The following is a 26,989-nucleotide window of genomic DNA, read 5'->3' on the forward strand; positions in this document are numbered from 1 at the left end:
CTAGGGCCTTCTCGTTGTCTAGGCAGCCATGGGCTCTGCTGGGTTGAGAGATGTGACGCCTGAACACTGGCCTCCTCTCCAAGCTGCCTGAATGTGGCATCCGTGGTGGAAGTAATTTGTCTTCGAGCCCTTTCCAGAACTGTCAACCAGCATTCCCCATCTCCAAAGCAAGTCATAATGGGCCCTGCCTGCTCACCAAAACACGGAAGCCAGACTGACCCCTGGAGCCTGGAGGTCTCTGCTCTGAGGAGCGCCTGTTTATGGCGTTGCTTCTGCCTGGGCTCCCAGTCCTCCTGGCTTTCACTGGCAAAGCAAAGACGTGAACCTCCCCAGCCCAAAGAGCAGGCTGCTGTGGATGCCGCCAACTCCACAGGACCAAGCCTCGCAGAGCAAGCCCTTCCCTCTGCTCCCCGAGACGCCTGTCTTACAGAGTCTTGTGTGTCAAGAACAAAAGAGGCTTCATATAAAAATTAAAGTAATAAAACAAGATTTTTTTTTTTCTGACATGAGGAAAATGCATTATTCAGAGTTTCCAAACGCCACCAGTCTCTTCACTTAAAATTTTTACTTTAGACTAAGCTCCTTACAACGTTTCTGCTTGATTAATTCAGTGGACTTTCATTTTATTTTGCAGTAGCCCAACTTTAGGGTAAAGTTTCCACACTGCCGCAAATGTGTCATGCCACAGGCTGGCAGGTGTGACCAGGCGGATCCTACAGGGTCCCTGGGAGACCTGAGGAAGGGAGCTGTGCAGCCCCCGTGTGAGACTGGGCATGTTGGTGAGCCTTGAGGCTTCATCTGCCTACAGATAGCACTGACTGCGGGACCTCACAGAAGGGAAGCAGCCATCCTCTGCTCCCACTCCTTCCTCTACTCATCTCCCCTCATCAGCTGCTAACCAAAAACGCAGGGAAATGCTCACACGCCCGACTGAGCGACACCTTCAGGGGCCTTGAATACTGGCTAGCAGACACCGTGGTGGGGCTTGCACATAGAAAAGAAGAAAGCAGGAAAGGTCTTAGTTGTAATTAACCTTAGAAAAAAAGAAAGGACTCTCCGTCTTACAGTTGAGAGAAGGAAATATGGGAGAATGGGCAAATCTTAAGAAGTCCCTAGTCCAGCCTGCTGCCTCCCAGAAGGCTGAGGCACTCGCCAGCCCTCCAGGCCCCAAACCCTCCACTGCCATTGATGCTGCAGGTGCCTGCTAGCACCTTTTAATCTCTAAGTCCTTTGGTTTGGTACCTGTGGAGCAGTAAGGAGAGCGCTAGAGAGTTAATTTTAGGGGATTGCACTTGAGCTTGCCTGATTTCAGCTCAGCCTGCAGGGCTGGAATGCTGGGTGCTTCGGCGTCACGCAGATGGAACAGCATTGCCACGTGTATGACGGCCGATGGCTCAGGCGGGGCTCGGTTGTGTGTCCCCTCTAACTGTCCCCTCTCCCGCAGAGGAGGCCGAGCGTGGCAGCCTCGGCGCGGGCTCGCTGTGCAGGCGGAGGCGGGCGCTGGGCGCGCTGCGTGACGAAGGACCCCGGCGGCGTGCACACCTGGACATCGGCCTCCCGCGCGACTTCCGCCCCGTGTCGTCCATCATCGATGTGGACCTGGTCCCCGAGACGCACCGGCGAGTGCGGCTGCACCGGCACGGCTGCGAGAAGCCGCTGGGCTTCTACATCCGCGATGGCGCCAGCGTGCGCGTGACCCCGCACGGGCTGGAGAAGGTGCCCGGCATCTTCATCTCGCGCATGGTACCCGGGGGCCTGGCGGAGAGCACCGGGCTGCTGGCTGTGAATGACGAGGTCCTGGAGGTGAACGGCATTGAGGTGGCCGGGAAGACGCTGGACCAGGTCACGGACATGATGATCGCCAACAGCCACAACCTCATCGTCACCGTCAAGCCCGCCAACCAGCGCAACAACGTGGTGCGTGGCGGCCGCGCATTGGGCAGCTCGGGACCGCCCTCGGACGGCACCGCGGGCCTCGTGGGTCCCCCCGCCCCGCGCGTCCTGCAGAACTTCCACCCCGACGAGGCGGAGAGCGACGAGGACAACGACGTCGTCATCGAGGGCACACTGGAGCCTGCACGTCCCCCCAAGACCCCGGGCGCGCCCGCAGGCAGCCTCTCCCGGGTCAATGGCGCGGGCCTGGCGCAGCGGCTGCAGCGGGACCTGGCCCTGGACGGCGGCCTCCAGCGGCTGCTCAGCTCCCTGCGGGCCGACCCACGTCACAGCCTGGCGCTGCCACCAGGCGGCGTGGAGGAGCACGGGCCCGCGGTCACGCTCTAGACTCCTGAGAGGCCCCCAAATCCTAGCTCCCGTTCCCCGGTAAGGACAGGGACAGGACCTGCTGACTGCATCCCCTCATTTTTTGTTGTTTTTGTGACCACAAAAACAACGCTGCTCTTTGTTTCAACTTCTGGATATAAAAACACAAATGTTGCCTATTTTTATAGAATTTCGCCACAGAACTTAAAATGAACACCTGTAGACAGACTCTATACCAGGCCTGGGTACAGGTCTTGGCGCCTTTGCAAAGTAATAGAAAAGATCTGACCAAGTGCAAAAAAATGCTTTTTAAAATTTTTACAAATACTTTGTTTTTAAAATGAAGCTTTAAAACTTTTTTAAAATAGTCAAATTCACATTTTTAACTTGGCCCATGCAAAATATGTCTCAGCATTCTTGGTGTGCTCTCTGCTGACTTGCAGGCGAGGCCGACTGTGCTGATGTACGTGACAAGAGGCTGGTTTTTAATAACGAGTGCAGCCAGGCGCGGTGGCTCACGCCTGTAATCCAAGCACTTTGGGAGGCCTACGTGGGCGGATCATGAGGTCAGGAGGTCAAGACCAGCATGGCCAACATGGTGAAACCCCATCTCTACTAAAAATGTAAAAATTAGCCAGGTGTGGTGGCAGGCGCCTGTAATCCCAGCTACTTGGGAGGCTGAGGCAGGAGAATCGCTTGAACCCAGGAGGCAGAGGTTGCAGTGAGCTGAGATCGCACCACTGCACTCCAGCCTGGGTGACAGAGCAAGACTCTGTCTCGGGAAAAAAAAAAAAGAATACACCCAAACCTGTCCATGTACAACCATGGAGATGAATTCCAGATTTTCACACTGTTCATAGTCATAATTCGGTTGGGTCAGGAGAGCTCCCACCAGCACCCTTATGGCACCCGCAGTGTTCCGGGGCTGTTTTTTTGTTTGTTTTGAGACACAGAGTCTTGTTCTGTCATCCAAGCTAGAGGAATCTCACTCAGCTCACTGCAACCTCCGCCTCCTGGGTTCAAGCGATTCTCCTGCCTCAGCCTCCCAAGGAGCTGGGACAGGCACATGCCACCATACCCAGCTAATTTTTGTATTTTTAGTAGAGACGGGATTTCTCCACGTTGGTCAGGGTGGTCTTGAACTCCTGACCTCAGGTGATCTGTCCCACCTCAGCCTCCAAAAATGCTAGAATTATAGGCGTGAGCCACCGCACCGGACCAGGGGCTATTTTTGTGACCCACATAGGTGGTCCATTCAGCCTCGAGGGGAAATCCAGGGTAGGAAGCAGCAGCTCTGCTGGACTGGGCTCAGCAGTCCCATTTGGGAATCTAAGCCTCTATTGCCTCTAAAATGACCCTTTTCCTGTGGGCTGACTGACTCTGAGGGCGATTTCTGAAATGTTTTCAGCAGAAATGAAGGATAAGCATCGCACACATCCAGCAATGGCTTTGAGAATGCAGCCATTTGCATGTGAGTTCTCATCTTTGTTTTTTGAAACAGACGTTTCTTTTTGTAAGTCACAATACATGCTAATTTTCATTTCTAGAATGGTCACTGGCAGTTCTCACTTTTAACTATAAGAAGTCATGTGGAACTTAGTGATTTTTAACAAATACTAAATTCATCCTCACTTTATGTTGATCTTCCAGCAACATTTATATATTTAGTAATTTGAAAAATTCCTATTTGATACAATTAAATTTTATATAATGTGTTTTGCTTCAATAAAATGTTACATTTATACTTTGAGAACTCTGACCAAATCTTTCATACAGATACAGGTAAAAAAATATTTTTATAGGTTGTCGGAGCCGCGTACCTCCCGCTGCTTCTCCTTGTGGTCCAGCACCACCTGCTGGTCAGTGGCAGAACTGTCCTGACTTCGCGAACCTGGGACTAAGAGGGAAAACTGCATCTCAGCATTTTCATTTTTTCTCAATGTTAAGTGAAAAGCAAGTTCTATTTGTAAGAAATAGCTTTTGCTGAGGAGTTGTGAATTCCTGCACCTGTGTTTGATGTTATTTGTATGCAATGGATTGCTGGCCCTTTGTTCCTAAGCACAGAGAAGACCAAAGATGCTTCCCTATGACCTCTCCCGTGAGGCTCCGCACCCCCCCACCAGACTTGCTCTCTGATGAAGGGCATGTCGTTCAGTGCCCCAGCAGTCAGAAGCGGTGTTTGTGGAACTAAAACTAATAATGTTACTCTCACAAAGGAAATGTTCTTTTACTAAGTTATTGCTGATTCTTGAATGTCTGTTATATAACTGGGTCGGCTATCAAGAAGGAAGGTTATATTTCTTATCACATTTTAAGTTGTTAAGCAAATGTGAGGTTTTTTTAAGAAATGAGGCTTTCACTGAGATTTGTGTGCTATTCATAATTTTAGGAATTACTGCTTGGAACAGCTGCTTGAGTGTATTTTTCTACACAGGTCTGTACTTCTGCCACTTTCTCCTTTTAAAAAAAACTATGTCATATTATGTATTAAAGTTTTCTTGGTTTTATATATCAGAGAATAAAAGCTTTTTTGACTTTTGAGTTAACAAAAAGCATGAATATTTCAGCTGTGTTCTAAGTGGAAGAGAATACCAGAGATAAAGTAATCCCTCAAAAAGAGAATGACAGATTTGTCAAGTGCCTATCATGTGCCATCTTTCACTGAATCTGCACACATTCTCTGAGGAAAGTAGATGAGAAAATGGGCCCAAGCTCAGATAGACAGATGACAGTCCAGAACCCTCTCTCAAAGTCTTTTTGAAAAAGCTTTTCTGAATATTTATACAGCATACAACCCTTCCTAAATATGCCCTGGTTGGCACAGTTTTCATGAACACTGTCGTTCTGGCAGCCATCAAGATTCAAATTACAATTACAAATTCAATTACTCAGCAAATTACAGATGTGATCACATTGAGCACCAGCATCCTGGAGGCAGCACGGGTACCCCACTAGGAGCTTCACAAGTACTCGCCACCTGCTGAGTCCGCACAGCAACTCTGGACTGTCGGTGGCTGGACAGTTGACCCCCACAGTCTGATGAGGAAGGAGTCAAGTGCCAACACTGAGTACACTCTCCAAAACTAATGTCCAGTTTCAGCAGGATGAGATACGAGGCTTAAGTGTGAGCAGAGGCCACATGTGCCCCTGGCTGCCAGCTGGGTGTGGCCTCAGGCTTGGGTTTCCCTGACCTGATAGTCCACATCATATGGTGAATTTATTCACAATTCGGTGAGGGTATTTCATATTTTATGGTTTCACATAAAATGATCACAGCAAGTGAGAGTTTTATGGCAAGGTGCAAAGGTATCTAAAAAATGCCATGATTGTTATGAAATCCATTTTAGCGAAAATCTAAATTTTCCAACAGAAGGACATGTAAGTTACCTGCACCTCTGTGGAATGTTTTTAAAGGATGCAAGTATGAACCAAGTGTGGTAGGGTCAACTCTTGATCCTCGCATTTTAAAAGCTGGCACTAGTATGAAGTTTTTTATGGCAGCACTAAAACTCACACGGTCTGAATAGTTTATTAAAATGGTGTAAGGCTGCACTAATGGCCAGTTCCCAAATGCACTAAGATACTTAATGTGTACCATTCCTACTGAAAGTATGAACCTACTTAGCTGATTCCCAGCTTGCGCTTTTCTAGAAAGGTAAGCCACTCAGCGTGAGCTCAAGGACCTCCTGTTTCAAACAAACCGGAGGATGAACCCTCGTCCCCTCGAACAGCTTGTTTAAAGAGCGCCTGCTGGCCAGGCACAGTGGCCCATGCCTGTATTCCCAGCACTTTGGGAGGCCAAGGCGGGCAGATTGCCTGAAGTCAGGAGTTCAAGACCAGCCTGGCCAAGATGGCGAAACGCCGGCTCTACTAAAAATACAAAAAAATAGCTGGGCGCGGTGGCGTGCACCTGTAATCCCAGCTACTCTGGAGGCTGGGGCAGGTGAATCACTTGAACCTGGGAGGCTGAGGTTGCAGTTAGCCAAGATCACACCACTGCACTCCAGCCTGGGCAGCAGAGCAAACTCCGTCTCAAAAAAACAAAACAAATAAAGAGTGCCTGGATTACCCCAGAGGCTCTGATTTAAGGAACTTGGGTGGGGTTTGAGAATTTTCATTTCTAACAAGTTCCCAGTAGATGCTGATGCTGCTGGTGCAGGAATCACATTTGAGAACCATTGGCTAATCCCCCAAGCTTATAGGACTTGCCTATAAACTTGGACTTGATGACCAAGACCCTCTCCAACAAGCACATAGGATTTCCCTCTAGGATGTTATGTGCTGGTATCAATATTGTAATTTCACATCAGGTAACCTGCAAAAGTATTTCCTAAGTGCACAAATACTATTTTTTGAATTATCTCCCACCACCACCATTCTGGTGCCACATCTGTACACCTAGTCTTCTTAACGTTCTCCTTTCTGCTTTGAACATCTCCTATTCATTCTTGAAGACACTCCAAATCAGTATACAAATTCTTTTTTCCCTCTTACCTTTCCTCATTTATCTTGTGTTTTATTCTCCTTTATCCTCATGGGGAAAAAAAAAACAACTTGAGGGTATTGAGAATGTTTTCAATACTGAGCCAGGTTCCCAAGGAGAGACATAAAATCTATAACAGTAATAAAAAGCAAACAACATGATTCATCATTGGTCTTGCAACCCAGAAAATGAGTGTCGTTTTCCAAATTTGCTTTCCCAGGGAGCTTTGAAGATAAACACATTATTTCTTGACTTGAGTCCCCTTGCTCTTAAGACAAAGTGCCAGGCAAGAGCTCTTTTACAAGAATTGTACTTCCAGTAGACTGTCAGGTGAGCCATTAAGCAACATGGCCGTGGTGACAGAAAAGTCTGTCTTACCACTTCAGAGCCAAATTACACACCCCATGTGAAACCCATCTGAGGCCAGACTGCAGAGACCCAAACATATAGATGAGAGGATCAGAGTATGGAACCTCCTTTCTCATAGTAAGACTGCGGCATAAGAAGGGCACAATGCCATATGATGGGACTGCAGAATGCCAGATGTATGACAGGATCAGAATCCAAAATCGACTTCCACAAAGCCAGACCACAGGGAGCACCACACGCGAATGAGGATAATATCCAAAATCAACTTCGAATTAATTAGACTCCAAAGACCAGCACACACTGATGAGAGAATCAGAGATGGAAAACCACCTCCACAGAACTGGGCCACAGAGACTACCAGTCATAAAAAGAGAACTGCACAGAAGCAGACTGCAGAGGGCACCACATACATGGATGACAGGATCTGAGCCCCAAATCTACTTTCAGTAACTGGGCTGCAGATCCAGAGCCAGGCCGCAGAGGGCACCACACAAACTAATAAGAGTACCTGAGTCCCAAATCTACTTCTGTGTAATGGGTGGTAACAGGTAACAGGCAAAACGCTGACACCCCGACTTCATGTCCTCCGCTTGCCACGATGGTTCTGCGTTTGTTTCCCATGCCAGCATAAGCTCTTTATTCAGAGGCTGTCACATTCTCTCTGGTGTTCAGTTACTAACGATCCTATTAGTGTCGATGAGTAAACCAGTGTTTCCTTGGAGTTCATGCTTCAGAAACAGGCAACAAACAAAAAAACACACAATTCATTTATCAATAAATGACAAGAAAAAGAGAGCCAGAAGGAGGATACTGTGAGTTTTTACCATTTGCCATTACTTTTCAGATGAGAAAATGAAGGCACACTAATATTTCTAATATCCCACAAATACTTTTCAGAGCCATAATTTGCACCTGTATGTTCTGGCTTCAGTGTTTTTCTCACCCCATCTATCGGTTTTTAGAAATGCAGGCTGGGTGCAGTGGTTCATGCCTGTAATCTTATCACTTTGGGAGGCCAAGGTGGATCTCTTGAGCTCAGGGGTTCAAGACCAGCCTGGGCAACACAGATCTTGTCTCTACAAAAAAATGTTTTTATAATTAGCCAAGTACATTCTCTTTGCCTAAAATAAAAAAAGTAGTCCCAGCTACTCAGGTGGCTGAGGTGGGAAGATCACTTGATCCTAGGAGGTCAAGGCTGCAGTGAGCTATGACTGCACCACTGCACTCCAGCCTAGGCAACAGAGTGAGACCCTGTCTCAAAAAAATAAATAAATCAAAATGCAACGTTTATCCACACAGTCTGGCTAAGAAAAGACACCATCCACCACCTTTGATTTATTCGGGAATGCACCTTCACTGTCTATTCTAGCCAGCAATAGGCAGACTCTGTCATCCAGTGTAAGTGACTTCATTCCTCGGTCAAACATTGGAATTAGGCCAGGCGTGGTGGCTTATGCCTGTAATCCCAGCACTTTGGGAGGCTGAGGCAGGTGGATCACTTGAGGTTGGGAATTCGAGACCAGCCTGACCAACATGGAGAAACCCTGTCTCTACTAAAAATACAAAACTAGCCAGGCGTGGTGGCACATGCCTGTAATCCCAGCACTTTGGGAGTCCGAGGCGGGCGGATCACAAGGTCTGGAGATCAAGACCATCCTGGCTAACACAGTGAAACCCTGTCTCTACTGAAAATACAAAAAAAATTAGCCAAGCATGGTGGTGTGCGCCTGTAGTCCCAGCTAACTCAGGAGGCTGAGGCAGGAGAATGGCATGAACCTGGGAGGTGGAGCTTGCAGTGAGCTGAGATCGCACCACTGCACTCCAGCCTGGGCAACAGAGCGACACTCCATCTCAAACAAACAAACAAAAATTTGGAATTAAAAGTCTGCTTATATGTAAAGGGTCACTCAAGTTGATGTTGAAAATATTGAAGGGAATTCCCTGCTCAGCACCACTGACCCACAGAAAGACAATCAGTGAGAAACGGGCAATCCTTTCTCTGAGCATCCTGTTTCTTCACTTTCTTGGAATCATGATTTTTGTATTTGAAAGTATTTTGGACAAAGAATGTCTTAGGTGAACGCTACTACAATAGTAATCTAAGCAGAAATCTTATAGTCATCCTTACAAGTAACCATTTTTTATTTGTATAAATCCGTGGGGTACAAGTATAGTTTTGGATACCCTATTCAGCATGCACACACTAACGATAGCTGATGATCTTTTAAAAAAAAAAAAAGGTCCGTGCATAATTGGATATATGCATACAATGTGTGCTGGTCAAGTGAGGGCTTTTAGGGTATCGTCACCCAAATAACATACATTGTACTCCTTAAGTTCTCACCACCCACCCACCTCCTACCCTCTTCACCCTTCCAAGTCTCCAGTGTCTGTCATTCCACTCTCTACATCCATGTGCACACATTTTTTAGCTACCACTCATGAGTGAGAACACATGATATTTGCCTTTTGGGATCTGACCTGTTTAAGATACCGACCTCCAATCTATCCATGTTGTCACTAAAGACGTTATTTTATCCTTTATTAGGACTGGATAGTATTCCACTGCGTATATATATATACCACATTTTCTTTATCCAGTCATCCACTGATGGACACTCAGGCTAATTTCTATATCTTTGCTATTGCGAATAGTACTGCGATAAACATAAGAGTGCATGTATCTTTTTGATATATTGATTTCTTTTCCTTTAGGTAGATACACAGTAGGAAGATTGCTGGATCAAATGATAGTTCTATTTTTAGTTCTTTGAGAAATCTCCAGTTTTCCACAGAGGTTGTACTCATTTACATTCCCACAGCGTATAAGAGTTCCCTTTTCTCTGCATTCTTGCCAACATCTGTTTTGGGACTTTTTAAATAATAGCCATTCTGACTAGGGTAAGGATGAGATATCTTGTGGTTTAATTTGCATTTCTCTGATGATTAGTGATGTTGAGCATTTTTACATATACCTGTTGGCCATATGTATGTCTTCTTTCGAAAAATGTCTATTCATGTCCTTTGCCCACTTTTTAATAAGATTATCATGAAAATTATGCATGGACTTTTTTTTTTTTTTTTTTAGCTCATCAGCTATTATTAGTGTTAGTGTATTTTATATGTGGCCCAAGACAATTCTTCTTCCACTGTGGCCCAGAGAAGCCAAAAAAGTTGGACACTGGCCGGGCGCGGTGGCTCACGCTTGTAATCCCAGCACTTTGGGAGGCCGAGGCGGGCGGATCACGAGGTCAGGAGATTGAGACCATGGTGAAACCCCGTCTCTACTAAAAAAAAAAATACAAAAAAAAAATTAGCCGGGCGTGGTGGCGGGCGCCTGTAGTCCTAGCTACTCGGAGAGGCTGAGGCAGGAGAATGGCGTGAACCCGGGAGGCGGAGCTTGCAGTGAGCTGAGATTGCGCCACTGCACTCCAGCCTGGGCGACAGAGCGAGACTCCGTCTCAAAACAAAAAAAAAAAGTTGGACACTGTAGCATGAGTGTTTTGCACACTTAGAAACATGCATCACCTGCACCCTTCTGTCCAGATAATTTCTGGACAATTCATACAACTGATGTGACTTACAATGAACCCCCGATTTTCTTCCAGGGTTCTGTAGCCTCCTGTGTGCCTATGGCACCAATCCCCCAAACCACACACAGAACTCAGGCTCAGGCAAGCATCCTGGTAGACAGCACCTCACACATCATCACAGCTCACTGCTGGAGGAGTCAGGAGCATCCCGCATGACTGCCCTAGGAGAGGATGCTCACAACTCACACAGGCTTCCTGCAGCTGTTGCCTTGTGCCTTTTCCCCTTACAGTGTCCCCTTAGGGAGACTGTAGCCATGAGCAGAATGACTTCTGAGGCCTGTGAGTTCTTTCTGAAACTCACTAAACCTGAGGGTGGTCTTGGAGATGATCTTTCTCTCTCTCTCACATACAAACATACATGTGCATCTCTATTGATTCTTCCTTTCCTTATTTGTAAGAAACCTGCTCCCATTACCCTTAATATACTTATGTGCTGATCAGTCCCCTGAATGTAACCACCAACCTCCCGTCACCACCACCACCCTCTTCCCCACACAGGTGCCCTCCCCCATCTCCAGGCCCAATGCCCCTTCACAGCTACCTCTCAGCCTCCCAGCCCCACTCACACTGACAGGGGCCATTCTCACCTTCCGCAGGGGACCCTTCCTCACCACCCTGCTTGGCTCCACAGCCAACTCCAAGCACCACCAGTCCTTCCTCTGCCAGTTGGAGCCCTCTTCGCTCTGCCTCAGCTTAGGGCTGAGAGGGAAGGAAGAGGATGAGGAGAGAGGGAAGGAAGAGGATGAGGAGAGGGAGAAGGAAGAGGATGAGGAGAGAGGGAAGGATGGCTTCTGAAGCTTCTGCACCTGTACTGCTGCACTGTCTTACCACATTTATTTATTTACTAGAATTATTTCAAGAACCTTTAAACTTATCAGACTCTGATCCCAGCTCCTGAACTTAACCCTGAAATCCAATTCTGTGCCCCTAAACTCTTCAATGCTCTTCAAACGAGCTGTGCCTCTCATATGTCTATGTCTCAAAGGTATTTTGTGCTGTTGCTTGGCCTGAAAGGGACTGCTCTGCACTTCCCCTGCAGCTTCCCTTCACACTTGAGGTCAGCTGTGCTGCCTCCCTCTGTGAAGCCTTCTCTGCTCCTCCTGGAACATCTGCCTTCCCCCTTGCTCCTGTGTATTGATGGGGCACAGGATCATGGCTTTAGAGCTGGGAGCTCTTTGAGGGGCAACTCCATTCATGTTTTGTCCCCAGCATTGGGCAGGATCTGATGGACACATGGAGACTAAGCCACTGATGGTATCAGAACTAGTTTCAGGAAAGAGGAAGGAGAAATGACGGCTCACCACCCCATCTCTGCAGGCATAATGGCGGGTCACTGGTCAGCCATGGGACCAAGGTAATCAAAGAACTCTATTAAAACTTGCTACATGTGCTGTTAAGGCTTTTTTCTTCAACAATTATTAAATATGAGTCTACACACAGGAAAAATAATACTTGTTTGCTCTCTCCTGGCCCCTTGCCTGCCCCAATGCAGTCTCCTCACCTCAGGGTGCTGGTGCCAGGGCAGCATCATCTCCGTGAACCACTCCTGTGGAGTACACACCCCAACACTTTCTGCTCAGCAAATGCAAGTGGTAGAGAAGAAAAAGCAAACTTCAAGAACATTGTTATGAGGCCAGGGGGGAGGAGTTGTCCCTGTCCTGCACACTTTTTGTTAATTCCTTGCCCTTATGTTTCAAAAGTAACAAAAACATTAATTGCCTAGAACTTTGCTGTTGGAGTGATCAACAACCAATCAGATGACCCACTTTTTTTGCCTCTTGAACTTCAAACTTTGATACTTGCACAATCTAGCAGCACCTAATTTCAACAATGACAGCAACAACTTTATATACAATAAATTAATGGGTAAATGGGGTTAATCAGTTTTTCCAACTGGTAGCACTGTTAAATGGGACACCACTTATATTTTTAGAGGACTAAATGCACATTCGTTTTAGAAAATTTTTAAAATATAAAAACACAACAAAATCACTCCTAGTCTCACCACCCACATAAATACTTCATACTTGGGTCCTCCTGGCACCCCATATATTCCAAATATTAAGTAAAAGCAAATCAGTACTCACTTCTGGGTGTAAGCACTCTAGAAATATATTTTGGGCTCTTAGTTGGCCTGTTTACCGAGATTCCTGGGCACAATCATTCTTTTGCACACACACACTGTCCTATTTACCTATGATTTGAAAACGCCTTATGACCAGAATATGTGTAACAATAAATCATTTTGGAGGTCTGTGTTTGAATGGACCTTAAAAGATTGCATGGTTTGATACCGTCTGCTGACCACACCCAGGGAGCATTAATTTCTCACCATGAATGAGGCTGGTTCGTAGTTGAAAACAGAAATGACTAGAGTGTTCCAATGGGAGGGAGAGGGCAATAAGGTCTGAGTGACAAGCAAGCGTGGATATGAAATTTAATATCCAAAAGAAAAGCACAGAATAAAAAGTCCCAGGCACAAGGCAACAAGCCTTTCCAGGTAAGACGGGACCTGTGCTGATGGGACCTCAGAAGGGCTTAGAGAACGAGACTGACACTGCACCTGGAGACAAACGGAGCTGCTGCAGCGGGAGCAGGTCTCAGCTCTCACCTGGCACCTCAGGAGAGGCACAGCAGCCATCACGGGGTCCCGGCACCCCTGAGCCAGGAGGGGCTGGCTCTTCTCCTGTCCTCTGTCCTGGGGGACCAGAGGCCTTGAGCTGGGGGAGGGAGAGGTTCGCGCTGCCGTGGCTTGGATGGGCTTAGAGATGTAAACTTGGAGTCTGAAATAATGTACGTGTGAACGTACTGGCGTCCTCTTACTCGAAATTCAGTCCCCACCCTTTCTGACCTCTTTCAGCCGCAGTTCCCCATTCCAGGGCCACCGTGCGATTCTGCAATCACTTCTGCAGCAGCTTTCAAACTGGATCTTGTAATTCATTTGGGCTTCAAGACTGCATCTACTTTGAAATGATCTCATTTTTTAACTCACCTTACCTTTCTTTGACTTTAATTTTCTACCCTTCCCAGATTGAAAAACATTGCTGGAGAATGTGAAAGTCAAATATGAGTTGAATCACTGCTTGGTTTCTGTCACCTGTGGAAATCACAGCCACGTTTCACCCCCGGAGTGAGGGCAGCGCCAGCACAGCTCAGCTTCTCCCATCTGGGATCGCTGGGGAGTTCTGTGGGGAGCACTGAGTCTCCTCAGAAGCATCCCCTTTCCTTTCTAGGAGAGTCGTTATCACACGGTTAAACATTTTATAGCATTTTCGTCTCCGTCCTGAGGTAGCAGATACTAGGAACGGAGTCCAGATCCCCAGCCTAATCTGCCTCTCCCAGCAATGGTCTCGCGTCCTAAGAAAAGCCCTTTACTCTGAGGCCACAAGCGCTCACCCTGAGGAGATGCAGCCTGATCTGCCTCCAGTACAGGACTCAGAATGATGCAAGGCAGGTGAGCCCCCAAACTGGGGCTTAGCCTCGGAGGGCTCATGGCTTTGCCCAGAAAGGTTTCTTCCCCGCTGCTCGTGGGCGGCAGCTTCTAGTCCCGCTGAAGCGCAGGAGCAACCACAGTAACCCCAAAGGCAGGGCGCCCAGGGCAGCAGCTGAGGACAGGGCAGGGCTGCACTCACATTTATACCCACTGTAAATTATATGCAAACTGACAGATTATGCAGAGATTTCTAGAATAAGGGTGGTAACTTCCGGCCGTCAGGGTGTTGCCATGGAAAGGGGGTGGCAACTTCCGGGTGTTGCCATGGCAAATGGTAAACTGACAGGTCAAGGGGGGCGGGTCCTAAGGAAAGCTGCTTCCCCCGTCCCGCCTCTACCTCAATAGCGGAATCAAAAGATGAGCACCCCCTCAAGTGCCAAACATGCAAGATACATAATCTTAGAAACAATATTCTGTTGAAACATCAAAAGCATCACGCATTTCTCACTGAAACTCGCCTTGTTGAAAGAAGCCTCATCCGCCGTCCGGCCACAGCGCAGTCCTGGCCGCCTCCTCCCAGGGAGGCAGAGAGATGCGTTCGGAGGCGGTGGCCCCTGCCCAGGCCGGACGTGAGCTCGGGGGTGGCCAAGGCCGCGTGGCTGCTAGCTGCCACTGTAGACGTTTCCAACACGCTTTAGAACGCGCGCACACAGGCACCACAGCGCGGGGCTCCACTCTTCCTGTCGGGCTTCACAAATGACACGAACGAAACACAAAACCCACCAGGTTTATCGAGTTGAATTAATGATTACTTCTACTTAGCAACTTATACCAACTAAGAAACAAGCATTCTATAGGATACTCAGTTTTGCTATTGAAATTATCAAGTTGGCCAGGCACAGTGCCTCACGCGTGTAGTCCCAGCACTCTGAAAGGCCGAGCCGGCAGGAGCGCTTGAGCCCGAGAGGCAGAGGCTACGGTGAGCCGAGATCACACACACCACCGCACTCCAGCCTGGGCGACAGAGCGAGACCCTGTCTCAAACAAAAAATTTAATGAAATTATCAAGTTAATCACCAATGCTATTCTTTGCAGAGTTCTTAAAAACTGTTAAAGATTCTATTCATAAATGCACAAACTTAGTTAATCCTATTTATTACAAATCAAAGCTTTAGACAGGAGTTTTGAAGACTTTCTAACTAGAATTAGAATTGATGAGTTTTGGGGGATGTTAGATAAGGTATGTTTGGTTTATATCTCTAATACTGCTGTAATTTAAACACTAAGATGTAGCAATGAATTTGCCAAGATATTTGGATTTTTAATTGGTCTATTCAAATATCCAGATGCCAACTGAATTCGCAGCAGAAAAAAGCTATTTGATTTACTATATTTTCATTTTGGGTTATGATTATGTCCATTAGCGCCTGGCAAGTAAATATTAGAATTTAAATCTCTAGGGCAATTCAGGCTTTTGGTCAATAACAATGTAACACCAACTCACATAGGGGCTGTAGAGACAATGGACAAAATCAACAGAAAAGGCTTGGAAGCAATCTAAACAGACTCAAGGCAGCCATATCCCCAAGAGCCCACAGTGATGACAGATTAATCCACCTGAACTCTTCTGGTCCAGCATTAATGACTGATTTCAACAAATTTTAGAAACCTATATATACGAAAGTAGTAATGAAGATCACATTTTACCCAAAATGATGTAGAGTCGCAGTAACATGCTTTAATCTCACCCTTTATTCTTAGGTTTTAGATTTGTGGTACTCCTCTAATCTCGTAAACGAAAGGGTACTGTACACCTCTGCTAAGGCCACTGAAACAAAGTAGACACACAGGGGCCAACTTGGAAAGATTCAAATGAACTCAATACAAATAAAATCACAAGAGACATAACCAGCTCAGCAGTTACTTCACTGTGTTCAACAGCTGAAGCACCTCATCGTGTAATTTTATCGGGCCGCAAGTTTCCCTTTATATTTCATTAGCATCTTTCTACTACTGGAAATGTTATCTAAAGTCAATATAAACTTTAATAGGAGATATATATATGTGGTAATATAACCAGGGAAATTTGGTCCAAGATACTTTACTGCTTTAGGAAGAAAGGTCTGCAGTATTAGCCCTATGGTAAAACATTTAGACTAGTGCTGATAGAGTATGTATACTCTATAATCTTAAATTATATGCAAATGTTTTAACAGTGAGAAAACACTGTTGGAAACATATAACATTGCCAAATGTAGGTGGCAGCTTAACCTTTAAGTTAATGGATGGCAGATTTTAAATAAAAGCTCATGCTGGCACGTTCTTCCTGGTGATCTCTTCTGCACATCACTTCTCCAGAGGGCTACCACAGGCAGAAAGACCTTGGTACAGAGACATGTAAAGACAGCAAACTTATCAAGACAGTTATGCTAATCTCCGAAGTCTGAGTTCAAATGATCTGGACTTTGTATTAGAAAGCAAAAAGACACCTAGTCCCGCTCAGGAATACGGTTTTCTGAACTCTCAATCTGCCTGTCCAGTCTTTGCCTGCAGCCACCATGACAACCCTTTAGGAAAGCATCAATGAATTTGCAGATCACTGCAGGTAAGCAGCTTGCTAATTAACTGTTCAGGAAATGGCAAAGATCCAGTCCCCACTTCTAGCACAAGGAAAGTAAACACGATTATACTAAAAACATCTTTTAAGAAACAGAAGGAATCACCCTGCTGCTCCCACCCCCACTTTTTGTAAACAGAAAAGCAGGCATAAGGGAGCATGAACTTGGCATGGGTTCTCAGATGTAGAAGCTTATGTAGTCATAGTCAGAACTTCTTTAGTGTTGAGAAATTAGATTGAGGATATTGTTAAATTATACCAAGTCTTTCAGACATTATGGATAAGTATTTTGACCCTGGAAACTAGAAGTTTAATTTAGACAAAACCATGTGCACTCTAAAAATGTTTTTAAGGATTTCTAAGTAGGACTCAAACAGATAAGAACTGATAGACATGGTGATGTCCCCAGTCTAACTTTATTACTAAACAGATTTCATACTGAACTTTGTTTTTCATAAGATACTGAACTGAAATCAGGTTTAGCATTTTAGTAGCAACACATCTATTTTTAGTATCTCAACTTTTAATTTGTCAAACCAGTTAAACATGGAATATTATATCAAAGCAAAAAACAAAAACAAAAACCGATGCTATAAATAGCTAGGAAATGGCTAGAAAATGTACAGCACTGGGTGCTGATATATATGTATTCTGCTCACTCTCAATTAGGAGCTTATTAGACAAAGATGATCACTACTATCACCTATGAATAAAAAATGAAGTCAGAAGTGAAGTCGTTTGTGACTAGGAAATGGGGGTACAGAGAACCACTGTCAATACAATGTGCAGTTCTGGGATGAGGTTATCAATTTCCTAACAACATGTGAGACATAACCAGAAGAGTGCCAGCCTTAGAACCAACACAATTAGACACCCAAGCTGCTTCATCCCAAAGGGGTCATGGGGCTGGAAATGGGAGGAGGGGACAGAGCAGGGCTGAACTTGGAATTCCCAAGTGCATTCCAAAAATCCTTGCCCTCCCCTTCAATTCTGTCCTCTCCTTTCGTGTAGCTTATTGATATATTTAATCATTTGAAAGCACATATAAAACCTAGAAAAATGTTTTAATAGCCAAAAATGACCTTCCCTGAAAAATCCCTAATCTCTTTAAAATGACCTCTTATAAATTCCCAGTTATTTTCATAAGTTGTTTTCCACAATATAATAACAAACGGTGGATGAATCTCCCATCCTTTTTAGGACCAAAGATCACTTTCCTTGTTGTAATGAGACCTCCAATCTGGGCCTACACAGGGACTCTTTCAAGCATTTGTAGCTTATAAGAGTCCAAATTTGGGATCCTAATTATACATATGTGATGTTTGGGGTTTGAATTGTTTTTGTTTTCAGCAAACTGTCTTGTGTGGTTTTTCCATATATTCAGTCTTCCCATTCTGAAAAAGCTGCTTGGTAGGAGGCCAGGAAGTCCAACGAGTGAATGTATCTGTGACTCTCACAGGATGTTTTTATGAATTTTATGACTCTTTCAAGATATACATACATCTAACACAGAAAGATTACTGTCAGAAAAACCACTGAATCACTAAAGCCTTATGATTCATTGCTAATGTTCTATTTTTCTAGTGCACTTTAGGTGAATGACAAATTATTTAACATTAAACTTTCCATATCATGGGTTCAAAACTGTAGGAAACTACATAATTTCTGGAAAAAAAAATACATTGATTCATTGCAATTAATTCTGAATTTGTATTTGAAAGTATGACCTCACAAGCTTAGTTTGCATACAGCAAACATGTCTATGTGGCTGCCAAAGTTTAGTTTACACTTTAAATATCTTAAATTCTTATCGGAAAGTTCCTTTCTGAAAAGGACTTTATGTATTTCTTTTTTAAAAGAAATAATGTTTAGTTCAGAGACTAGCATGCAAAAAAAAGAAATCATGAGAAGAAATCATGAGCAAAACGAAGCTAAGTGGGTCCGGAGCGCCCTCTTTAAAAGGCCGTGAAGAGCAACGCTAGCTACTGTTTAGCACCTTCCACGCATTTCTCCTCTCAAAATGCACAGCTGAATCATTTGCGTGAGCGACTGGTATCAGTATTCGTTTTGAACTGGACACCATGAAGGGCCTAAAGATCCCTTTCAGACACCACAGGCTCTGGCGTTTAATCTACTTCATAAGGTGGTCTCCTGGACAGCAGTCCCCATATAAGCATAGGTCTTTGAGGTTGGAAGTGTAAGTACATTCGCATTTTAACTTTCTATTATGAAAAATCTGATAATATTCTAGACTTTAACATTTTTCCAACCTTCTAGGTCACATATTTACACTTTTTACCCAAGGGAGTTCATGGATCATAAATTAAGAAACTCCTGAGTTTAGGATCTGAAGAAAGTGAAGTGCTGGGTACTGTTCTAAGTAATGTATTCTTAGGCACATTCACGAAATATGAAAACAGCTTCCCTACATAACCTCTATATTGCTAAAATGATATTTAAACTTGCAGTTAATATTAAAGACTTAGTACTTAGGACAAATGATCAAAAATCAGAATTCTAAAGCTGTGATGTAGCATCTGCACAACAGAAAGCCGAACTTGCAGAACCCTAAGTTAGCAGGTATGCTACAAAGTAAGCCCTTATCATCAGAAACATTTCACATTTACTTTCACCACCTATGAAAAGAAATTAGCTTGAAGAAACTGGACACTTAATAACCGTAAGAGAAATTTCCAGCAGTACTTCATAGACAGCAATTTTGTTCCTTAGTTCATGAAAATTCAGCAGAGAGAATCTAAACAGCAAAACTGCATGTGTTTTTTATCGTTTTCACTAACTCAGGACTATCATTCTTCATCACTAATACATTGTCACTATCAAATTTAACATGCAAAATGTTTAGAATGGCACCTGGCACACAGGAACTGCTCTGGTAACCATCTCTGTGTTGTTATTGTTGACAGCACCACCAGAAAAAGGACGTCTAGGATCAGGATGCCCTATTTACCCTGATACCCAAAGGGCAATGTACAGGTCTAACGATAATATTGTACCACTGATAAGCAACATGTCTTCCTGGGCAAACTGAAATTTGAGTGGAGTGACGAGCTTGTCCCTCTGCCTAAGAGGTTCCTTTTTAGCACTGAAGTCTAGAGAAATCACTCAAGTTCTTAGCAAACTGGGACAGGTAGCCAACTCTGCCTCTGAGCTTGTTTCTTCCTCTGTAAAACACAGACAACTTAATACCTATAAGGTTATTGTGAGATTTAAATGGGATAATACATGTTAGAAGCCACTTAGCTATCACTCTAGCACTGTCCACCCTCACAGGCCTCCACCTCAGGCAAGTCATTTACCTCCATGCCTCAATTTCCTCAGGTGTGAGAGGGGAGACTACCACCCACTCTGTAGGACTAAATGTGAGAACGCATGCTGATGGCCATGCCACAGGCACAGGAGGCAGCAAGGATGACTATCATCAAGTATGCAGCCCCTTTCCTAGCAATATCAAGCAGTTAGTACATGTGTGCTATTTTCTAAAAAGACCTTGAAAATTAGGACAGTTCTGGGGCTAAGTTTTCTTAATTAGTGCTTAATTAACTGCTGCTTTGTTTAGTGAATCTAATAAACTGCACACAACAGTCATCAGACTAAAATAGCTGCTAAAAAAGGGTAACAGAGGCCCAGCCTGGTGGCTCATGCCTGTAATCCCAGCACTTTGGGAGGCTGAGAGGTGGCAGCACGGCTTGAGGCCAAGAGTTCGAGCCCAGCCTGGGCGACACAGCAAAACTCCATCACTACAAAAACTGTTTAAAATAATCTGGGCATGATGGGTAGGCACCTCAGCTACTTGGAAGGCTGAGGCAGGACGACAGCTTGAGCCCAGGAGTTCCAGACTGCAGTGAGCTATGATCACACCACTGTATTCCAGCATGGGCACCAGTGCAAGATTCTGTCTACAATAAAAAATTTTAGGCCAGGCATGGTGGCTCATGCCTGTAATCCCAACACTTTGGGAGGCCTAGGCGGGCATATCACCTGAAGTCAGGAGTTAAAGACCCGCCTGGCCAACATGGTGAAACCCCATCTACAAAAATTAGCCAGGCGTGGTGGCATGCGCCTATAATCCCAGCTACTAGGGAGGCTGAGGTGGAAGAATCGCTTGAACCCAGGAGGCAGAGGTTGCAGTGAACCAAGATCATGCCACTGCACTCCAGCCTGGGAAAAAGAGCGAGACTCCATCTCAAAAAAAAAGAAGAGCAACAAAATTCAGAAAAGCTAAAACAGTATGGTATATTTAAATGTGTTTTACCTGAATAGATTTCAAGTGTGTAGTATTTTTAAAGCTGCTGCTACACAGGTAGATTAAATATTTTAAAATACACAATTTTTTTTATTTAAAAAACTCCTTCCTTCTAAATTTAATAAGTTTAAACTTTGTTCACAACTATTAATTTGCTACTCATTTTTTCATTTTCAAATAATAAATGTATTTCTCACATTTGCAAGAACTCCCACATGTGCTTTTTGAAGCTCAGCTTCTATCAAATTTTAATCTCTAATCCTAAAAAACTAGTAACCAGCAACTAGCATAACATTAAAGACTCAGCATGAACAGTTCTACCACAGCTAAACTGCACCAAGAAACCAGCTCTTTTACCAGGGTTCTGACGAGGAGATTCTGCCCCCCAGGGACCACCTGGCAATGACATTTTTGGTGGCCACAATGGGGAGAGAGTAGGGACATGCATGCCACTAGTGTCTAATGACACTGCTCAACATCCTACAGTGACAGAATAGCCACCCACCACAAAGAATTACCTGACCCAAAATGTCAGCAGTGCTGAGGCTGGGAAACCGTAACGTACACAACAGAAGACAGGTGAGGATTAAACCACGCCAGACGGCAGCTGCCTCCTCATCAGCACCTCCTCCACATTGACCCTGAACACAGCCACAGTGAAGGAAACTTCACAGCACCGACACCCCAATTACATACCTTCTTTGGCACTCTGGGGGATACCAGTATAGAATCATCAGGAATCTGTAGTCACACCTATTTTGTGACCCCAGTAATTAGGCCTTTTGGGTTATGTTCTTATTTTCACACAAATGACAGGTAAGGTTTTTTAGAAAATAAATGTGGTATCTATTCCCATATGGATGTTATTCCTACAATTCACAATAATGTTTTAACTTTTAAAAGAATTAAACAATTCTATTTGCAGCGGTGTAACAAATTTTAATTCAAAATAGACACTCTGAAAACAATAGGTAAAAAAAAAAAAAAATAAAGTTCAACAAGCTCTCTTTGAATTTACAAGAGTACACCAACAATCACAAACCAGTTTCACAACTGCCTCAAATATGCACATTATAGCAATTACATGCAAGTATTATATTTTTTAAAATCCACATAGTAACATTATGTTTCTCAGAGGCTGTCACATCCTCCAAATATTTCTACCTAAAGATAGAGTGAAGGGGTTCCTCTGCTGTGTACCACCAGAAATATGACTTACCATCTAAACTGGCTGGTCTCCATGACTGGTTCTGGTGCTTTAAGTTTTAATATCGTGTGGGAAAAAAAACGAGGTTTAACATCCACAGGACAGTGACAACAATGGAGATTCTTTAACAATATGCCATCCCATCCACCCGGACACAGCTTCTAGCCTAAACCAGCTAGAGAAAAGCCCGTTTCCCCACTAAACATGACCTTCAGAAAATGTGGTCAAAGACTTACTGTACCAACCATGGAGACTTAGATCTCAGTCTGTAAACTTCACCATGTCCCCTGAAAGCCTTTGCTGAAATGTAAGTTCGTTTCCACACTCAGGGGCAATCATCTTATTCCTGAGTGTCATAGTCTTTCCCTTTCACTAGTTATGAGTAGTTAAGTTAGGAGAAGAGTTTTGGGGTGTATTTTTTCAATGTTTATTCTAAAGGCACTAAAAATTTATTGTTTTACTTAGCGTATCAAAAGAAAGGGAAAATCTACACTGAAAAATGTTTCTCCATCTACAGAATAAATTTATTTGTAAAATAACTCGATTTATGAGCTACATACCAGCATACCAGATGTCAGATTCAGTCTACTTTTAACAAATAAAAACATTTGATTTTCTATGAGTTATGGTTTAAAAAAAAAAAAAACAACAGCTATTAGGATAAACCTAAAAAAATACAGATCAAAATTATAATCTATAAGCAAAGATCTTACAAAGAAATCAGAGTAAGTTAACGCAGTGCATCCTCAAGGAGCCTATACACACATCACAGGGATTTGTACCCACATCTCTGAACACTCACTGTACCATCTGCTGCTACAGGGAAAGCTGAAGGAGATCGATGCTTCCACTCGCAGTTAAATCAAGTATTCTGAAAAAGGCTGAAATGTCCTTAATGAAAAAGCAAATTATTTATAGATTTCAGTTTCTTATCATACAATACTGACACTACTGGGAAAACAAGGCGTGCATGAAATATCAAAAGATTTCATTTACATGACAGAGAAAAAAACCTGAAAACGACTGTTACAAATCAAACTGCAGGAAACAATAGATGTGAAATAACTACTGGCTTCCTGGTAACAGGGGTCTCTCCAGCACCTGAAGTAACTCTGCAGAGCAGCACAGTGACCACTGAGGTTGATTCACCAACACAGTGAGGAAAACACTGTGAAATTTCAACTGAAAAAAATCTATCTACTACTTTAGAGTTACTTTTTTTTTTTGCAAGTTTTATGGTTCATATTCAAAGTTCAATCTATGTTTCACATTTTTAAGTTCAGACATATCAAAGCCTAAAAGTACAGAAGGCTTGTGATTTTTTATTGCTTTCATGCAAATATACCTTCTTTTTCCAAAAAATGAAGCCACATCAATTTTCCACACCCAAAAGAGTGAGGACAACAGTTCTATTTCCTTTTTACTAGGATATGGTTTCTTATGGAAATAATCTTTAAGAAATTGCTTCTTTTCTTCATAAGAACGGCCTTCATATTTTTTAGGATCTAATGCTAAAATCTGAAGAGCCTCGTCCTTGACAATAGGTCCCTCTGTTCTGCTTTCATTCCTTTGTCTTTTAAAAGGCACAACACTTGTCACCTTTTCTGGACCTGGGGCTGCATCGGCATTTAGGATGGGAGGCTGCTCCTCCCCATGCCGCTGGTCTTCGGCCCCTAAGTGGCCATCAGGCAGCTTTCTCTTAACAGAAAAACTGGAATCATGTATCACTTCACCGTTGACTAAAAGCAGTTCACTGTTCTGAATAAAATCCGGCTGGACTTGTAGGTCTGAGCTGCTGTCCTTAGGAGCACTTCTGCAGCGCACCAAATGGACGGCGATGGCAGCCAGGGTCATATTTCCAGTGTAGACCCCACAGCAGTGGATGCACTTGAAGGCGGGAGACTTCAGGACCGTGTGGACTGTGGGCATGATGTGGTGCCTCTCCTTCAAATGCAGCTCGTAGGCCTCAGTTGTCACAAAGGGGCCAAAGCAAAAGGGGCAGGTGGACACTCGCTTGCCGGTGCTCCCAGGGGTGCCCTCAGCCTGAGGCCTCACCTTCACATACACAGGCACCAGTGACTTGGAGTGTATCCCAGCCAGGATTGCCAAGTAGACTTCCCGCTCCCCAAGCTTCTCCTTTGGCAATATGGTAATGAAATCAAGGTGGGGAAAGAGCAGGTTGCCATTGGCATCGACATCTAATTGAAAACCTCTGTTGCTATAATCCATACGCAACTTCTTCTTCCCCAGGTGCCTATTCCTGCTGTGCTCTGAAAGACCTTTGATATCATGGAAGGTGCATGGACAGAACAAGCACCCCAAGCCATGCATCAGCAAGTGGTGTATAAGCTCCTCCTCAGAGACCAAGCACTTACAAGACAGACATCGCACCGTTTTCTCTCTCATCCACTTTAGAAATGGTGCACACGCTGCCAGTTTTTCAGGCTCAAGTTTCTCGCCAGACTTGGACTCGCTGTGCTTATGCGCTACCTCCATGTGGACCTGGTAGACGTTGGACGGAAAGAGCTCGTTGCAGACGGGGCAGGTCTTCCACTGCTTGGCCTGTTTGAGCACCTGGTTTGTGTCTGCTGCAGAGGAGGAGGCGTGAACAAACACGCTCTGAGCAGCATTCACCAGCACTGGAGGAGAGGGCATGCCGGGCATGGAACCGGCCATTGGTGCAGCTGCACCTGACGGCAGGAGCTGGATGGGCATCTGGGGCGGAGCGACAGTCGCAAGGCCTCCAGGGGGAACCGGCAGAGTGACAGACACGGGGGCCAGCGTGTAGGTCGGAATCCCATTCACTTGTTTCCCTGTAGGGATGAGCTGTCTGAGAATAGAGCCTGATGTTAGGAAGGTGGTGTTCTGCGAAGCGCCAGGTCTCACTGGCTGATTCACAGGCAGAATGCTGGTGCCCACAGTCTGGTTGAGTTGCAAGACCCCAGGCCTCACTGGCTGGCCCACAGGAAGAACTCCCGACACAACAGGCTGACTAAGCTGCAGAACCCCAGAGTTCACACCCTGGTTTACAGGCACAACAGCTGAGGAGGAGACTGTCTGGTTGGGAGAAAGCAGCCCAGATGGGACCACCTGGCCTGCAGAGAGAACCCTCAATGGGGCTGTCTGGCCAGGGGGAAGAACCCGGGACGGAGCTGTCTGGCCCACAGGGAGAACTCCTGACTGGACCATCTGGCCAGTAGGAAGAACCCCAGAAGTTGCTGTTTGCCCGGGGATAACCCCTGCAGGAGTCATCTGGCCTGCAGGAAGGACTCCAGACGGGACCGCCCGACTCACAGAAAGCACCCCTGGCGAGACAGCCTGCAGGACCCCGGGGGTGACAGAGGGGCTCACAGGAAGAACACCAGACCCAACAGGTCTGTTTATGGGTCCCACAGGCTGGGTGAGGGGTAAAACCCCAGGGCGGACAGTCTGATTTATGGGGAGGACACTAGTTCCAACAGACTTATTGACAGGTCCGACTGGCTGACTCAAGGGCAACACAGGAGGATTCACAGACTGATGAAGTGGAACCCCGTGAGAAAGAAAGACGGGCTGAGGTGCTGGGGGCTGCAGGGTGAGGCTGTTCTGGCCCACGGGCAGAGGGCTGGAGACCAGAGTCATGTGGGATTGGCCAGCAGCAGGGGGGGAATGAGTGAGGCTTCCAGGGGCACCCTGGGCCACAGTCACTGGCTGTCCTGCGGCTGGGCTTGGACTGTTCTGTGGCAAGGCAAGATGGAAGCAAGGAGGCGGCACTGGAGCGCTTGGAGCACTGCCATTTGCTGGTGCAGCCAAATGTGCCACTGGTTTTGGAGCAATGTGTGTTTGCTTCAAGAGTCCAGTCCTCTTAATATGTTCTGAAATCACAGATCTAAGCTTATTCTCCAAATCTCTGTGTATGTCTGATGTCAAAATGTGATACATTAATGCATCCTGGCTGCTGGCATTGGCATTGCACTTTTTACAGTAATATTTGTCAGGTGGTGGGGTCTTCTCTATAGAAACAGTATCGTTAGTTTTCGGTTGCTCACCCATTTCCTCAGTTCGCAGGCCAAAGTAGGAGTTAATTAAGTAGTGAAAATGGGCTACCAGCACATGCTTCTTCATGCTGTAGTACAAAGTGTTTGAAAAGTTACATTTTAGACATGTGAAACTTATCACATCACTCCTAGATGATTTAGTTTCACCTAAAATATTCACTGTGTAGTTCTGGACTTTCCGGATAGGCGCATGGAACATTCTGAAGTGCCTTCCCACAACTTTGGGCTGAGATGCAAATACACAGTTTGGGCAAGGGATCACCAGCTCTTGGTCAATTTCATCTTCATGGTAACGATGTAAATGATTCTTGAATGAAGTAAGCACCTTTGTAGAGTATTTACAGAGGCCACAACAGTATGGCTTTGTTCGATATCTCTGTTAAAAGAAAAGAAAGCCTTAAGCATAATTGAATAAACTGTCAGATGCTAACCTTCCACAGTCCCTGAGGACTTGATCCCTTTTCTTCTAATGTGCTAGGCATTTAACCTGACTTAGTGTTTTCTAACCCAGGGGTTGGCAAACTTTTTCTGTGAAGGGCCAGAGAGTGATTATGTTAGGATTGTGGGCCATACAGTACAGTCTCTGTGGCAACTACTCAGCACTGCCATTGTTGTACAAAAGTCCCCAAAATAATTTGTAATTTATGTTCCAATAAAACTTTATTTACAAACACCAATTTGAATTTCATATACTTTTCACATGTCACAAAATAGTATTGTCATTTTT

At 44.9% G+C, this 26,989-nt stretch overlaps 2 protein-coding genes and 1 long non-coding RNA gene across 9 annotated transcripts in view; 1 reads left to right on the forward strand and 2 right to left on the reverse strand.

Annotated features, from left to right (window-relative positions):
• The window catches only part of PARD6G (par-6 family cell polarity regulator gamma), a 96,298-nt gene extending 91,498 nt beyond the window's left edge, over positions 1-4,800 (forward strand). The window contains exon 3 of the mRNA XM_055295627.2: positions 1,445-4,800. Within this exon, the coding sequence (XP_055151602.1) occupies positions 1,445-2,280 (836 nt within the window). The 3' untranslated portion in view covers positions 2,281-4,800. The remainder of the gene's footprint in view (positions 1-1,444) is intronic.
• On the reverse strand, positions 4,622-17,203 carry LOC134731560 (uncharacterized). 2 transcript variants are annotated; one of them, XR_010114056.1, is made up of 3 exons: positions 12,206-17,203; positions 11,292-11,403; positions 4,622-7,839 (listed from the first exon to the last, which is right to left on the reverse strand). It is a non-coding gene; the product is annotated as an uncharacterized lncRNA (long non-coding RNA). The 2 variants fall into 2 exon arrangements; XR_010113993.1 differs by having other exon boundaries at positions 4,622-11,403.
• Positions 17,204-21,936: 4,733 nt separating this feature from the next.
• The window catches only part of ADNP2 (ADNP homeobox 2), a 32,544-nt gene continuing 27,491 nt past the window's right edge, over positions 21,937-26,989 (reverse strand). For all 6 annotated transcript variants that reach the window (XM_055295550.2, XM_055295543.2, XM_055295605.2 and 3 more), the window contains exon 4: positions 21,937-26,638. In XM_055295550.2, coding sequence (XP_055151525.2) covers positions 23,459-26,638 — 3,180 coding nt within the window. In that variant the 3' untranslated portion in view covers positions 21,937-23,458. The remainder of the gene's footprint in view (positions 26,639-26,989) is intronic.

The sequence above is a fragment of the Symphalangus syndactylus genome, chromosome 1, assembly GCF_028878055.3.
Source record: "Symphalangus syndactylus isolate Jambi chromosome 1, NHGRI_mSymSyn1-v2.1_pri, whole genome shotgun sequence".
Lineage (NCBI taxonomy): Eukaryota > Metazoa > Chordata > Mammalia > Primates > Hylobatidae > Symphalangus > Symphalangus syndactylus.